The 15,139-nt window shown below is 40.8% G+C and overlaps 1 protein-coding gene across 1 annotated transcript; it reads right to left on the bottom strand.

Moving 5' to 3' along the window:
• Window positions 1-1,414: 1,414 nt before the first annotated feature.
• On the bottom strand, window positions 1,415-6,363 carry LOC101765368 (E3 ubiquitin-protein ligase RNF25). Its single transcript, XM_012848010.2, has 7 exons — window positions 6,156-6,363; window positions 5,138-5,176; window positions 4,457-4,594; window positions 3,758-3,897; window positions 3,597-3,667; window positions 2,318-2,454; window positions 1,415-2,122 (listed from the first exon to the last, which is right to left on the bottom strand). Exons 1-7 carry the CDS (start codon window positions 6,306-6,308, stop codon window positions 1,706-1,708), a joined length of 1,095 nt encoding a protein of 364 aa, XP_012703464.1. The 5' UTR covers window positions 6,309-6,363; the 3' UTR covers window positions 1,415-1,705.
• Window positions 6,364-15,139: the final 8,776 nt, after the last annotated feature.

Consider the following 15,139-nt stretch of genomic DNA (forward strand, 5'->3'; position numbering starts at 1 on the left):
ATTAAAAGCTATTTAATGTTATACACCGCTTTACATAATAAGTGTTAATTTGATTAATGCTTACTCTCAAATATTTTTTTAATTAAAAGCTAATTAGATCTATACATCGGTTTTCTTTAAGTAAGTGTTAATATGATTAGTATCAACATGAATGAGTTTCAAATTATAACTTGTTTTAGTTCAATGCGACGATTAGATGTTATTACATATAGTTTATTTTCCAAAGTTAAATGTTTAAATGGCATAATTTGTACATGAATATTTATAAATAAAAGTTGAATAGGTTTTACATCGTCTTTTCGGATACAAATATAATTTGAATGAACTCTCACTTAGGATATTTTCTAAAAGTATCCTTTACATATATTTTCTAATTAAAATAAATGCAGCATATAGCTCTTATCTTTTCCTTTGCAATCAAAGTTTCCCATAGATGTATATTTTTTAATGATATTATCATTCTTAGTGTTTCACGCGCCTTTGTGATCTTAGAATCGAGCCCTAAAGAATCATTTAGTATACTCCTTCAAAGCTTTTATTTTGATTGGTGTATTGTTTTTAGTTGTGCTTCTTTGTTCGTATGCTTGTGCCCGATGATTGTTGCGAGCCGAAGGAACGTCGTTCGAGAGCTTCGAAGAACAAGAGCTGAAGATAATCTGAGCAGCTGTATCTTCGGAGGAATGCAAGTGTCCCTAAGCATCTTTCTATCTATGCTTATTTTACAAGAATACCATAAATTAATTGGAACGTTGAGCAACCACCTAGGAAAACAGTGCAACAACAAGAACTACATAGCTCTTGTCTTAGCTAATTAATTAGAGACTCTAGTTTGAAGCGGTCTTATCGAATGGGTAAGAGGGATGGTGGCAGATGGGGTATAACCTGGCCCTCAGACTACTCTGCACTACGGTAGCTTCGCAGTCTTGAGAGAGGTTTATGCTCTGCTACTGATCCAGAAACCTTAGCGGGTTACTTCTTATTAGGAAATCTTTGTAAATGCCTCGTAGCGTCCCTATGCAATCACACCTCGGTAGTATGATAAGTGCCTATTTTTGCACAACATGGTTGGGTCTAAAGTTATTCTAAACTTTTTACGCAACTTGTGGTGAAAGTGTACAACCTCTGCATAGTATCTAAAACTGATATATCAGCCGTGCTCACGGTGAAGAGCGCCCTGAACCCTCACATGATTAATAAACTTGAAGATGGATTTAAATCATTATTCAGGTTATTTCTTGTAGCTCTGCTGAATACTAACCCTAAGTATACTCATGCTTGCTTACTACTGCTCATACAAGGAAGGTGTGTGAAGTTTTCTGAAGATGATGCTAAGTTCTATACGTATGCAACCCCAATCAATTAGCTGTGAAGTTTGAAGCCTCCATTTCTAAAATTAAGCTGTATATATCTGATAGACTTGTAACTCATTATTTATATTCATTTACATGATACTGTTATTATTATTCACTGATGATGTCACTATATGTATGAAACTTGATCCTAGCATACATATAGATAGCACTTGATCCTGGCATACATATAGATAGCACTTGATTTCGTTTTAAAACCAGGTGTGACAATATACTCTTTAACTCTCTTGGTCAACAGTGCAAAAATTATGATGTGTGCCATGGAAAAAAAAACACAGGGCGCACCAACAATATACATAACCGATAGAACACCTCACACCCTCATTGCTTCAATGTTATTGCTGTGAAGTGTCTGCTTCTTTCCTCTGCCACTGTTGCATACCAGGCTGCCTATGAGGTTGGCCGTGAGGCTGTCTTCTTGAAGTGTTAGCTCGGTTTCGCCTTCGATATCCAGAATTCTTCGGCTTATTGCTGCTGGTGTTGTTTACCTGGCTGCGTTGCTCTGTTCCTGAGGTTGAAGTAGGGGTGTCCTCGCTGGGATCAGCGTTCTCTTCTGCAGCTGTGTCTGGTGTGCTGGGAGGAAGAGTAACATACATTCCCGGTTGTATGGCAAGGTCTTTCTTCGGTTCAATCAGCCCGTTGCATTCTTGCTGCAGATTAACAAGTGATTCGATTCTTTTTCTCCTGATTTGCTCTGCCTCAGAATGGAACAATTCCTTCTCATCTTCACCCAGGTCAAGTGTCAATGATTCCTAGAGGTGAACAAGTAAAAACAGGAAAAGAGTTATGGCGGGTCTCATTTATTCAAGATAAGGATTATATGATATAGTGGGCAATAGTGATATGGAGTAATATGATCAAGGCTTCAATGCAGTAAACTTAAACTGGCAAAGCCTCAAAATGTAGAAAGGGTTTTCACTTGTATGTAAACCATATCTGAGACATACCAGCCGGGAAGTACTTTCACCCAACAGATCACGAACATGCTCAATATCCTTCTCATCGAACACTTTGCGGCAAACTGGACAAAATCCTTTGTTCTGATTCACATTATAATGCTTGCCTGAGCTGGACAAATCGAATCCTTTAGAAGCATTAATAATTAGCAGGACAAGTCAAGATTAATGACATTTAGCATATCGAATCAATGAACAAAAATGTCAGTTACATGTATGCAAGAATTTACGGATGTATCTAAAGCCCTGCGCCCTTGATAGAATACCAAATGACATTGTAAGCGAGAAATAAATAATCCCATATGTTGACAATTTAATGTGCTTCTTTACGATAGTAATTCAGTAAACTGCTGACACCAGAGTGTCACGTGCATGGGCAGCCAGGGCCCTGGCGCCATGGGCCAGGCAGGCCCAACAGCAGCAGGCAGGCGTGCAGGGGCACCTACAGCCCTCGCCGCACCACCCTAGGGGGTCCAGGCGCCCAGCAGCCCCCTCCCTTCTATCTTTAGTCTATTCAAGTATTAGGAAGTCCTTTTGTTTAAGTTAGGTAATAATTAGAGATTGAGTTGTAAGATGGAAGGATTCCATCCTTAGATTGCTTGGGAGTTAAGTTAGGAGTCACTATAAAACTAAAAGGGTGCAATCTATTTTGGATCAGCAAGGAAAAGCTTAAACCCTACCCTGCCCCCTGCCTCTCCACCTCTCCCTGCGCCTCCACCCCCTCCCCCTCGAGTACTGTTCACGTGAACAGTAACCCGCACACCCCCAACTCCTCCCTGCAGATTGGCCAGCAGCTAAGTTGCCGGCGACCACAGGTCAACGGCGGCTCTTCTCCCCTCACCCTCGCACCTCATTCGGCTACAATCTACGCTGGCTGCCCCCGACGAACATTGCACCTCACACAGAGTCGTCATTGTTTCAGAATGGACTAAAAGCCTAGAATTCAAGTGCAGTTCACAAGAGGCAGCATACTATGGACTTCATGACATGCAAACTTTTAACAAAAAATTTCCATGGGAACAATAATCTCTGCGAGCAGCTTTTGTTTCAGTATCAACTATCAACCTAACAACTCTTTCTAAGAAGCTTTGGTTCAGATATCAGCATCAACCCACTAATCCTTGTAAGCAACTTTGGTTCAAGTATCAGTCATCAACTTACTAATGTTTGTAAGCAGCTTTGATTCAGGAGTGCATGAAACATTTCTACGAATTATGCTAAAAAATTCAAATAGAAGGGAAAGTGGACAAACAAGAAATAATATCCGCACCTCTAGTATTACGCTCCTTAAGGTTAGCATCACCATGTTGGAGCCATTCCCACCATCTCATAATGCAGTCACTGCAATGCAAGAATATAGGCTACCACTAGTGAGAATAAATTATTTGCACTACAGTACAGTTATGTCAATGCATGAGTTAAGACATCAACCTGTGGAAGCAGTGGTAGCATGACATCAACTTCATGAAAGGCAACTCAGAGCCATCCTTATCCTCTCTCATTAAAGGATATAGACACAGTGGACAATCCCCTGCTGGATGATTCATATTCGAGAGGATCTCTCCAGCTTCCTGCATGTAAAGTTATTAAGTCATGTGAAAGAAATGGAACCATCCACCCTCTTAGACAACACTTGTTACGATGGATATTAACAGATTCCTGCTACAGGATTCCTTTGATATTCACTGACATGCGGATATGGGGCCATGTGAAACATTCAGATGGTGTGTTTTGGTGAATTATAACAACAAACTCTGCTACAAGCACAAGCTTGGCGCCATTTCTCGCTCATTCATCACATATTACTATTAAACCTAACATATAGATCATTTACTAACAATAACATGTAAAAATGCCATCTGATAGTTGCCTAAAGATACCATAGTTTAAGGAGCCTGGCATAGTATACAATTTGAAAGCATCAAGGCAGTAAATCTTATTAACTCTGTTTGTATACAAATAGTGAGTAAGAAGTGAAGGTAAAGGAATTGAGTCTAATGCTAGCACCCACGGTACCTAAGGCAAGAATTGTTTCAACTAACACATTGCGATTGTGAAAAATCTTTTGAACCTTGTGATATTAAAAAAATCATGGTCTGTGCTGTACAGAAAGCAAAACAGACTGAATACCTCACATAATGTCACAAGCATTGGATAGTTGGAAAGCTCTTTTGCCTTGTTCTGGATGCTTCTAATAAGATATGACTGTCGATCCTCATCAAGGCCCTTACTTTCCACAGCATAAATGTGAGGTGGTTCATTTGGATACTGCAAGTACAATATGGCAATGCCATAAATCCAAAGTGCATTAACAATCAAGACTGAGCAAAAGTTTAACCATGTCTGAAGTATTATGAACAAAGTTGTTTCTGTCAGAAGGGCAGCAGCATATCATGATACTGTAGTAAAATGTCACAAGCATGCTAGATATCAATATCAAGCTATAATATGAGTTTTGTAATTTGAAATGATTGCTTGATATGACATGTTTTGTTCTAAACCTATGATACCATAAGCACTGTAAAATTTCATTCCAAGGCATAAAAATTTTGGAGAAGAAATGATTTTAGATCTTGGCATGATTCCACAACAAAGGTTTTCAAACAGTAATTTATCTCAATGCATCATTGAAACATACCTGTTTACATGTACATGAAAACTTTAATGCTTGATGTTAACATGCATATTGTTGAGTCTTGACTATTGCTATGTTGATCAATTAACGAGTAGTGGAAAAATTATTCCTAACCATATAATCCGTAGGTTGGGATAGATGAGCAGAAAATCTCGAATGGTAGTAGAGGTTCATACCTGTGAGGATGCTTTAATTCCAAGAAAGAGTTCCACAAACTGAAAGCAGAGCAATTCAGCATTAACACACAGATCATAATGTATAACTCCTAATAAAAATAGTGGAATTTAGGGCAATATTGATCGAACTACCAGCGTGCATCAGACGCCACTAGCAATGTCAAAGTCTAAGAAACAAAACAGTAGATAAATCTCTATGCCTTCATCTCAAGCAACAAAAGTAATGCCACGACTATATAGACTTCAAAGCTCATGGAAAGTGCAACCAAGGGATTTTATCAAAAAACCAAGAAGTTATTGCTTGGTGCTGGCAGCTTTACTGCCACTTCCATTATGATTATAGCAGGATAAGAGAGCAAACAACAAATCCTTGGGGAGAAAGGTAAAGACTACATCCGCCTAAAGATTGTGGCTCTTGTGTTTAGACTAGTCCTCCAGGATGAATTTCCTACATGAGGGCCCATAAATCTTAATTGAAACTATCTGAGTGTAATCAAACTAAAATTGCACTTGACTGCTTGCACAAGTGCATACTACTCGGCTCCTAAGTATATACCCCTGTTTGCCTGCCAAGACTGCAGCATCAGGCCAATAATAGCAATCATTGCCACAGCAATTGATCAAATTAAACTGTTAACTAACAAAGCATCAGGATCATGGCACCACAGATACACCCTAAAATTAATCAACCTGTAAGCCCACAAGCGCTAACCATACAAATCTTCAATATTCCAACAGCTCAACTAGTCACCCCCAAAGGATTAAACTTGAACCACTCACTAATCCCCCTTCTCTTCTCCGAGAGCTAGGGTTCACCTCAGAACAGGCGGCAACTCTAGCACCGCCCACTACCTGTCACAGCACAGCACACCACACCAGATGGCTGGCCAGCCGGTGGATCGAATCATCCATCCGCGACCCACCACACTCGGTAATCGCGAGGGACGGGGAAAACAATGGGGGCCTGAGAGGAAGAGGGCTAGTGTCGAGGGGAGGGGAGGGGAGGGGCGAGGCGGACCTGCTGCGAGGAGTCGTCGGCGGTGCGGGGCCGCACGTGGACGACGAGGTGGGGCGGGAGGTCGCGGAGCACGCGGACGTCGTCGCCGTACACCGCCGCCACAGCCTCCAGCTCCAGCCGCACCTCCTCCTCCGCCTCCGCCTGCGCTGCCATCGCCTCCAGTCGCCGCCGAATTTTTTTTCCCCTCCCTGTCTGAAAAGACTTTTTTTTTTTTGAGAGAGGTGAACGAGAAAACGTTAGTTGAGATAGTTTGGCGTGGCCGCGTTGGAGAGGAGAGGGAGAATTGGGCCCAGGCTGCGGAGGAACGGGATGGATTGGGTTGTGTCGAGGAGGAGTGGGCTCGATTGGGCCTTGGCCCCTATGAGAGAGAGCATAGGCTGTGCCGCGCAGCTCTTCGGGCTTTTGAATGCTAACAAATTTTTCTATTCGGACTTGGTCGGGTTGGACCACGTTTATAATGGGCCATTGAATGGTGACCCTGTTTGTTATTGGACGTTGATGACCTCGTGGCCCATGCAAGTAAAACAACAGCACATGCCATTACGCCAGAGCTATATGAAGTTTGAAGCAGGCAGCCAAAAGCTAAGTATAACTTCACCTTGTTTCTGAAAAAATCAAACAAAAGGGTACCATATAGTTTCAAACGGAGGGAGGGAGTAATAAATAAAAGTACATGCAAAATTTAGCTCATAATAATCTATGTGAATTATAATCAATAAAAAGAAAAATTTGCAATAAAGTAGTAAAAATTATTTTGTTTTCATTCTGATTGTGAGCAAAATGTCAAATAAGGACCACGTAAAATACATTACTTATTAATATCTAAAAAATTTAAAATACTGAACACATATTTTTTTTGTTTTTGAATGGATGAAAAGTGAAATATTAAATAAAAATCTATGGATTAGTAGGCTAGATATTGGGGTGTATCAGTAAGCTGTGAAGCATGTGACAGGCCAAGCAGGGTCAAAATAAAAAACCAAATGATGGAGACAATTAGATCGCCAATAGTGTGCGAACTGAGCGTAGTAAGGTTTGGGTTTGAGTCCTCAACTCGGTATTGGTGCTCACATTTTTCTAGATTTATTTCAAGATTTAATCAGTGCTATTCTTTCAATGGTAGGTGACGTGCCAGTCGACATTGAGACACCAGTAGTGACTTCGTCAATTTCGAGGATCTGCCGTCTCAATCTTTTGGAGGTGCTTATATGGGTAGAGTTGCGTATGTGTTCGTAGGGACGAGTGTACGTGCATGTATGTGAGTGACAGCATCTGAACCGTGTGATTCGCAAAAAAATCACAAATCTCCTATTGTGTGTGCATACACATGGACAAAGCCGTGTATGTATAGCTACCGAGGGCTTAATGGTCGTACATATCATCATCAGAACAGTAGGCTAACAAGAAGATAATGAACCCAAATTATAGTTTTAAAGACTTTAGAAACACACAAGCGATCGATTTGTTGTTGTGTATATAGCACAAGATGATAATGCTAAGAAGGCGATAGGGCAATAATTTCCCGCTATTGCAGCCAAGGTTGATTAGTTGCTTTCACACGCTGTCCCTGTTGATGCAGTCAGGGTTGTTTGGTTACTTTCACAATGTGACTCCGTCGATGCTGCCAATAATGATTGGCTGCTTTCACAAAGTTGATACCAGGATCTTATCATATCTTTATTGCCAGCCTAATTATTTGTTAACTGCACAAGAACCAACATAGTAAATAAAAATATTATATAAATCCTCACCATAAGTCTATTACCTAATATTTGAGATAAAAAGAAGAAAGAAACCACCATATTCACTCTCAAAATTTAGAAATTACCAACCTAATCAGGAAAAAAAAAGGTTTATACAGTTTGTTATTGTAATCATCTCATGGCCTAAATTGAAAAAAGCAGTGATTCTCAAATACAATCAATAACTAGCTAAATTCACAATTAAAAAACAAAAAATAGAAGTTTGGTTTGGATACAAATTGGAGGAAAATACCTAAATAAAGTGTCCACACAAAATACAATAATGAATAGCGCAATATGGAAGAACAAAAAAAAATTCAATAAAGGATCTGTATATGTCGGAAGGGACGGAGGATATGGAATGTGTTTCAGACACGGTCCCGGTTAAGGTCACAGTAGAGATGAACAGTCAGTTACTCCTACCTTTCAGCGAGGAAGAAGTTAAGGTTGCTCTGTTCCAAATGTTTCCAATCGAAGCACCAGAGCCTGAATGGTTTTCCAGCACATTTTTTCCAGCGTCATTGGGATCTATGTGGTGAGAAAGTAACGTCAGTTTGTTTTAAGGGTGTTGCGGGGAGAAGATGACCCATCAAGCATAAACAATACTTGCATTGTATTAATTCCCAAGGTGGGTTAGCCAGAAGAGCTTGGTCAGTTTCGACCAATCAGCCTCTGCAATGTGATATACAAGATCGGTTCCAAGGTGCTGGCAAACAGATTGAGGAGAATATTGCTGGAAATTATAGCTGAAGAGCAATCTGCTTTCGTCCCTAGGCGACTGACCACAGATAACATCATTACAACTTATGAGTGCATGCATTTTATGAAGAAGAAGCGAGCTCAAGATAGTAGGTGTTGTGCCCTAAAGCTAGACATGAGGAAAGATTATGGCTGAGTAGAGTGGGGTTATCTACGGTCAGTCATGATAAGGCTTGGTTTTCACCGAATCTAGGTGGAGTCGATTATGAGAATGGTGACCACGGTTTCATTCTCGGTGCTTTTCAATGGTAAACGGATGGAAGGTTTTAAACCCTCAAGGGGTTTTTGTCAAGGGGATCCAATCTCTCACTACCTCTTTTTTGTTTGCAGCAGAGGGCCTTTCGTGCCTATTAAAATCACGAGTTCAGTCAGCGCAACTTAATGGCATCAAGGTGGCTCCATCGGCTCCGGTGGTGAGTCACTTACTATTTGTGGCTAACAACCTGCTGTTCTTCAAAGTGAATAGGGAGAGTGCGAAGGAAGTTAAGAACATGTTACAATTGTACTGCAAGGCGTCAGGGCAACAAGTGAATATGGATGAGTCGTCTATACACTTTGCTAGAGGGTGCTTAGGAAGCTTAAGAGTGTAAATAAAGAATATTCTGGAGGTTAATAATGAAGCTCTAAGTGAGAAATATCTAGGGATGCCTACCGATGTAGGCAGTTCAACAAATGGTGCATTTAAGTACTTGAAGGATCGAGTGTGGAAGCGAGGGTAGGGTTGGATTGAGAAGACGTTATCATCAAGAGGGAAAGAAGTGTTGATCAAAGCAGTAGCCCAAGATATACCAACCTACTCCATGTCTTGCTTCAAGCTCCCAAGAGGACTGTGCAAACATTTTGATGGGCTGCTTCGAAGCTTTTGGTGGGGGAGTAAGGAAGGAAAACATAGGACATGCTGGGTAGCATGAGATGACATCACTAAACCTAAATGCGCAGGTGGCCTAGGGTTTAGGGACATTGAAATGTTTAATCTAGCGTTGCTAGCGAGGCAAGCTTGGAAAATTATGCAAGAGCCAAATTCACTTAGTGCACGAATCCTTAAAGCAGTCTACTTTCCTAATGGAGATTTCTTGGATGTTGAAGTACGTGAGTCACCATCAAGGGTGCGGCGAGCAATTATTGATGTCAAAGAGGTACTCAAGCAAGGGATCATTCGTAGGATTTGCAATGGAGAGGAAACATATATCTGGAGCATGAATTGGCTGCCAAGGGACTGCATGTTACGTCCTGTGTGTTGCATTGGAAACAATCCTCTGCAGCTAGTCAGTGATCTCATTGATCAGACATCAGGGACTTGGAACTGCCACAAGCTAAATCTTTTCTTCACTCCGTTGGACATAAAAGTTATCACAAATATCCCTCTTAGCTTAGATGGAAGGGATGATTTATGGGCATGACATTACGAGCGGACTGGCATTTTCTCTGTCAGATCTTCCTATAGAATGTTGGTACGCAACAAAGGAGCTACAAGAGCTTGGTTGGATAGCACAGATGGGATGTCGGATACACACACAGTAAAGAAGGAATGGACTGACCTGTGGAAGGTCAAGGTGCCATCAAAGATTCATATGTTCTTATGGAGGCTTGCTCACCATTCTATCCCAACAAGTGACATGCGCCACCACAGGAACATGGCTCCGAACAGCTGCTGTGGTTTCGTGGAGCCTTGGACTCATAGAGATATTCATTGCTAGAGTGCAACATGTTTTGGTGTGTCTGGGCATTGGAACACAATGCCATTATAGAAGTTTTGGGTCAGGCTCAGAATCAAGATGCCCGAGGTTGGCTGAAGGAGGTGATGGAGGTACTGCCACATGATAAACTTATACGGGTGGTCATGAGATTGTGGGCAGTGTGGCATGCACGGCGCAAGGCCATTCATGAGAATATGTTCCAAAGTCCGCTATTGATACATTGTTTTGTGGAACGGTTTACAATAGAATTGGAGATGTTGAAATCAAGCCCAAAGTCACAACAACAACTGGGACAGATTCAGATTCCGAAGTGGATACCCCCTCCGCATGGTTTTGCTAAAATCAATGTTGATGCGGCCATATCCGAAAACTCGACACGGTAGCGGTGGCAGCAGTGGCGCAAAGTGCTATTGGCGCTTTTGTTGGAGCATTAGCTGTGGTATTGAAGGGGGTAGCGGTGGCAGCAGTGGCGCGAAGTGCTATTGGCGCTTTTGTTGGAGCATTAGCTGTGGTATTGAAGGGGGTCACAGACGCCAAGACAAAAGAAGCGCTGGCATGCAAGGAAGCCCTAGCACTAGCAAGCGACCTACTCATTCAGGAATTCAGGCTGGCGAGTGATTGTGCTAGTGTCGTCAAGAATCTCCAAGGGGCTGGCATGGGCACCTATGGACAGATCATCCGGGAGATCAATGCAGGGAGAGGAAGATTCGAAGCTGTTGAGGTTGTGCACGAAAGCAGAAGATCCAACATTGACGCACTTGTGCTGGCCAGGAGCTCGATTTATAGTTAGGTCAGTACACATTTATGGTTTCTAACACCACGGATGGTGTTTGTAATTCATACTCCCATAACTTTGAATAAATAAAGGTGGAGAGGCTCAAAAAGAATTACGCAAGAGCTATATGAAGTTTGAAAAAGGCAGCTAAAAGCTAAGTATAACTTCACCTTGTTTCTGAAAAAATCAAACAAAAGCGTACCATATAGTTTCAAACGGAGGGAGGGAGTAATAAATAAAAGGACATGCAAAATGTAGCTCACAATAATCTATGTGAATTATAATCAATAAAAAGCAAAATTTGTCATAAAGTAGTAAAAAAACTATTTTGTTTTCATTCTGATTGTGAGCAAAATGTCAAATAAGGACTACGTAAAATACATTAGTTATTAATATCTAAAAAATTTGAAATACTAAACTCATATTTTTTTTGTTTTTGAATGGATGAAAAGTGAAATATTAAATAAAAATCTATGGATTAGTAGGCTAGATATAGGGGTGTATCAGTAAGCTGTGAAGCATGTGACAGGCCAAGCAGGGTCAAAATCAAAAACCAAATGATGGAGACAATTAGATCACCAATAGTGTGCGAACTAAGCGCAGTAAGGTTCTGCCCAATAGGGTTCGAGTCCTCAACCCAGCATTGGTGCTCGCATTTTTCTGGATTTATTTCAGGATTTAATCGGCGCTAATCTTTCAATGGTAGGCGACGTGCCCGTCGACAGTGAGACGCTAGTAGTGACTTTGTCAATTTCGAGGTCTTTCGGAGGTGCTCATATAGGTAGGGTTGCGTGCGTGTGTTCGTAGGGGTGAGTGTGCGTGCGAGTATAGCGACTGCATCTGAACCGTGTGATTCGCAAAAAAATCTCCAATTGTGTGTGCATACACATGGACAAAGCCGTGTATGTATAGCTATTGAGGACTTAATGGTCGTACATATCATCATCAGAACAGTAGGCTAACAAGAAGATAATGAACCTAAATTATAGTTTTAAAGACTTTAGAAACACACAAGCGATCGATTTGTTGTTGTGTATATAGCACAAGATGATAATGCTAAGAAGGCGATAGGGCAATAATTTCCCGCTATTGCAGCCAAGGTTGATTAGTTGCTTTCACACGCTGTCCCTGTTGATGCAGTCAGGGTTGTTTGGTTACTTTCACAATGTGACTCCGTCGATGCTGCCAATAATGATTGGCTGCTTTCACAAAGTTGATACCAGGATCTTATCATATCTTTATTGCCAGCCTAATTATTTGTTAACTGCACAAGAACCAACATAGTAAATAAAAATATTATATAAATCCTCACCATAAGTCTATTACCTAATATTTGAGATAAAAAGAAGAAAGAAACCACCATATTCACTCTCAAAATTTAGAATTACCAACCTAATCAGGAAAAAAAAGGTTTATACAGTTTGTTATTGTAATCATCTCATGGAGTAAATTGAAAAAAGCAGTGATTCTCAAATACAATCAATAACTAGCTAAATTCACAATTAAAAAACAAAAAATAGAAGTTTGGTTTGGATACAAATTGGAGGAAAATACCTAAATAAAGTGTCCACACAAAATACAATAATGAATAGCACAATATGGAAGACAAAAAAAAATTCAATAAAGGATCTGTATACTTCGGAAGGGACGGAGGATATGGAACGTGTTTCAGACACGGTCCGGTTAAGGTCACAGTAGAGATGAACAGTCAGTTACTCCTACCTTTCAGCGAGGAAGAAGTTAAGGTTGCTCTGTTCCAAATGTGTCCAATCGAAGCACCAGAGCCTGAATGGTTTTCCAGCACATTTTTTCCAGCGTCATTGGGATCTATATGGTGAGAAAATAACATCAGTTTGTTTTAAGGGTGCTGCGGGGAGAAGATGACCCATCAAGCATAAATAATACTTGCATTGTATTAATTCCCAAGGTGGGTTAGCCAGAAGAGCTTGGTCAGTTTCGACCAATCAGCCTCTGCAATGTGATATACAAGATCGGTTCCAAGGTGCTGGCAAACAGATTGAGGAGAATATTGCTGGAAATTATAGCTGAAGAGCAATCTGCTTTCATCCCTGGGCGACTGATCACAGATAACATTATTACAACTTATGAGTGCATGCATTTTATGAAGAAGAAGCGAGCTCAAGATAGTAGGTGTTGTGCCCTAAAGCTAGACATGAGGAAAGATTATGACCGAGTAGAGTGGGGTTATCTACGGTCAGTCATGATAAGGCTTGGTTTTCGCTAAATCTAGGTGGAGTCGATTATGAGAATGGTGACCACGGTTTCATTCTCGGTGCTTTTCAATGGTGAACGGATGGAAGGTTTTAAACCCTCAAGGGGTATTTGTCAAGGGGATCCAATCTCGCCGTACCTCTTTTTATTGGCAACAGAGGGCCTTTCGTGCCTGTTAATATCACAAGTTCAGTCAGCGCAACTTAATGGCATCAAGGTGGCTCCATCGGCTCCGGTGGTGAGTCACTTACTCTTTGCGGATGATAACCTACTGTTCTTAGAGTGAATTGGGAGAGTGCGGAGGAAGTCAAGAACGTGTTACAAGTGTACAATTTGTCACCATCCGAGGCTGGATGCAAAAGTTACGAACTTCTGAATACAATATAAAGTTCAAATTACAAGGGCGGGAATAAAGAGCGGAAATAGAGCTGAAATTATATACATCATTTGACATATGAACAACTTTCAAAGTTGTAGATTAGGTCAAAAAATAGAACTTTCATATAAAGTTCATCTTCGAACCAATCCATATTACAAAGTTACGAATTTTTGAATAAACATTAAATTCAAATGATAAGGGACACAAAACACATGCTAAAGTTTTATTTTGGTCATCGAAATGACTTTAAATGAAAAATTTTCAACAACAAAATGACCTCCTCTGTTCCATATCCCTTGGTGATGCTTCCTTCTGGATGGGCACGATTGCGAATGTACTTCTTTAGGACTGACATGAACCTCTCAAAAGGTCACATATTGTGCAGGTATACTGGACCCAAATTGGTTATCTCTTTAACAAGGTGAACCAAGAGATGAGTCATAATATTAAAGAAGGAAGGTGGAAAGACCATGTCAAAATTCATAAGACATTGGACACATCATTCTATAGCTTTATTAAATTGTTTGGATTGATTGCCTTCTGCGAAATTTCATTGAGGAACGCACATAGCTTTAGGATTGCCAATCTCACAATCTCTAGTAGAATACCCCTCAGTGCAATCGGAAGCAACTATGTCATCAGGACGTGGCAGTCATGTGACTTTAGATTTGTGAATTTCTTCTCTTTCACATTTATTATTCCCTATATATTAGAGGAGTAAGCGGATGGGACATTCATACTATTCAAGCAAACAAGCATGCTTTCTTTCTCCTCTTCAGTGAGAGTGTAGCTGGCAGGACATAAGTAGTGTTGTCCGTTCTCTCTCTTTTCCAGATGTAGGTCCTCTCGTTGTTCTGTACCTTTGAACTCCTGCCTTACTTCCAATGTATCCTTTGGCACCCCATAAACACTGAGGAAGCCTAGCAAGTTTATGCAAAGATTCTTCGTCATGTGCATCATGTCAATTGTGTTACGAACCTCTACAACTTCCCAATAAGGTAGCTCCCAGAATATAGACTTCTTCTTCCACATGGCTGCACGTCTGTTATCATCGTTTGGAACAGGTCGGCTACCAGAAACCTTACCAAAGACTACCTTTACATCCTTTATCATAGAAATACACGTTTTCCGTTACGGTGCAAAGGCTTAGCATGACTGTCGGGCTCCCCTTTAAAATGTTTTCCTTTCTTTCTTAAAGGGTGATTCGCAAAAAGAATTTGACGGTGGCCCATATACACCACCTTCCGACAGTGTTTCAAATACATGCTATCGGTTTCATCTAGACAATGGTTGCATGCCCGATATCCCTTGTTCGTCTATCCGGATAGGTTACTAACTGCAGGCCAATCATTGATGGTTACAACGCAATGCTCTGAGAATTAAAGTTTTATATTTGTCCT

Source organism: Setaria italica, chromosome VIII (assembly GCF_000263155.2).
Source record: "Setaria italica strain Yugu1 chromosome VIII, Setaria_italica_v2.0, whole genome shotgun sequence".
Classification (NCBI taxonomy): Eukaryota; Viridiplantae; Streptophyta; class Magnoliopsida; order Poales; family Poaceae; genus Setaria; species Setaria italica.

What these genes read in the sequence shown, in the direction of transcription:
- LOC101765368 (XM_012848010.2), bottom strand. Translation starts at nt 6,308, where the DNA reads ATGGCAGCGCAGGCGGAGGCGGAGGAGGAGGTGCGGCTGGAGCTGGAG. An exon ending in CCGACGACTCCTCGCAGCAG is followed by an intron (nt 5,177 to 6,155) that starts GTCCGCCTCGCC and finishes CTCTGCTTTCAG; the next exon opens with TTTGTGGAACTCTTTCTTGG. An exon ending in TGCTACCACTGCTTCCACAG is followed by an intron (nt 3,668 to 3,757) that starts GTTGATGTCTTA and finishes CTTGCATTGCAG; the next exon opens with TGACTGCATTATGAGATGGT.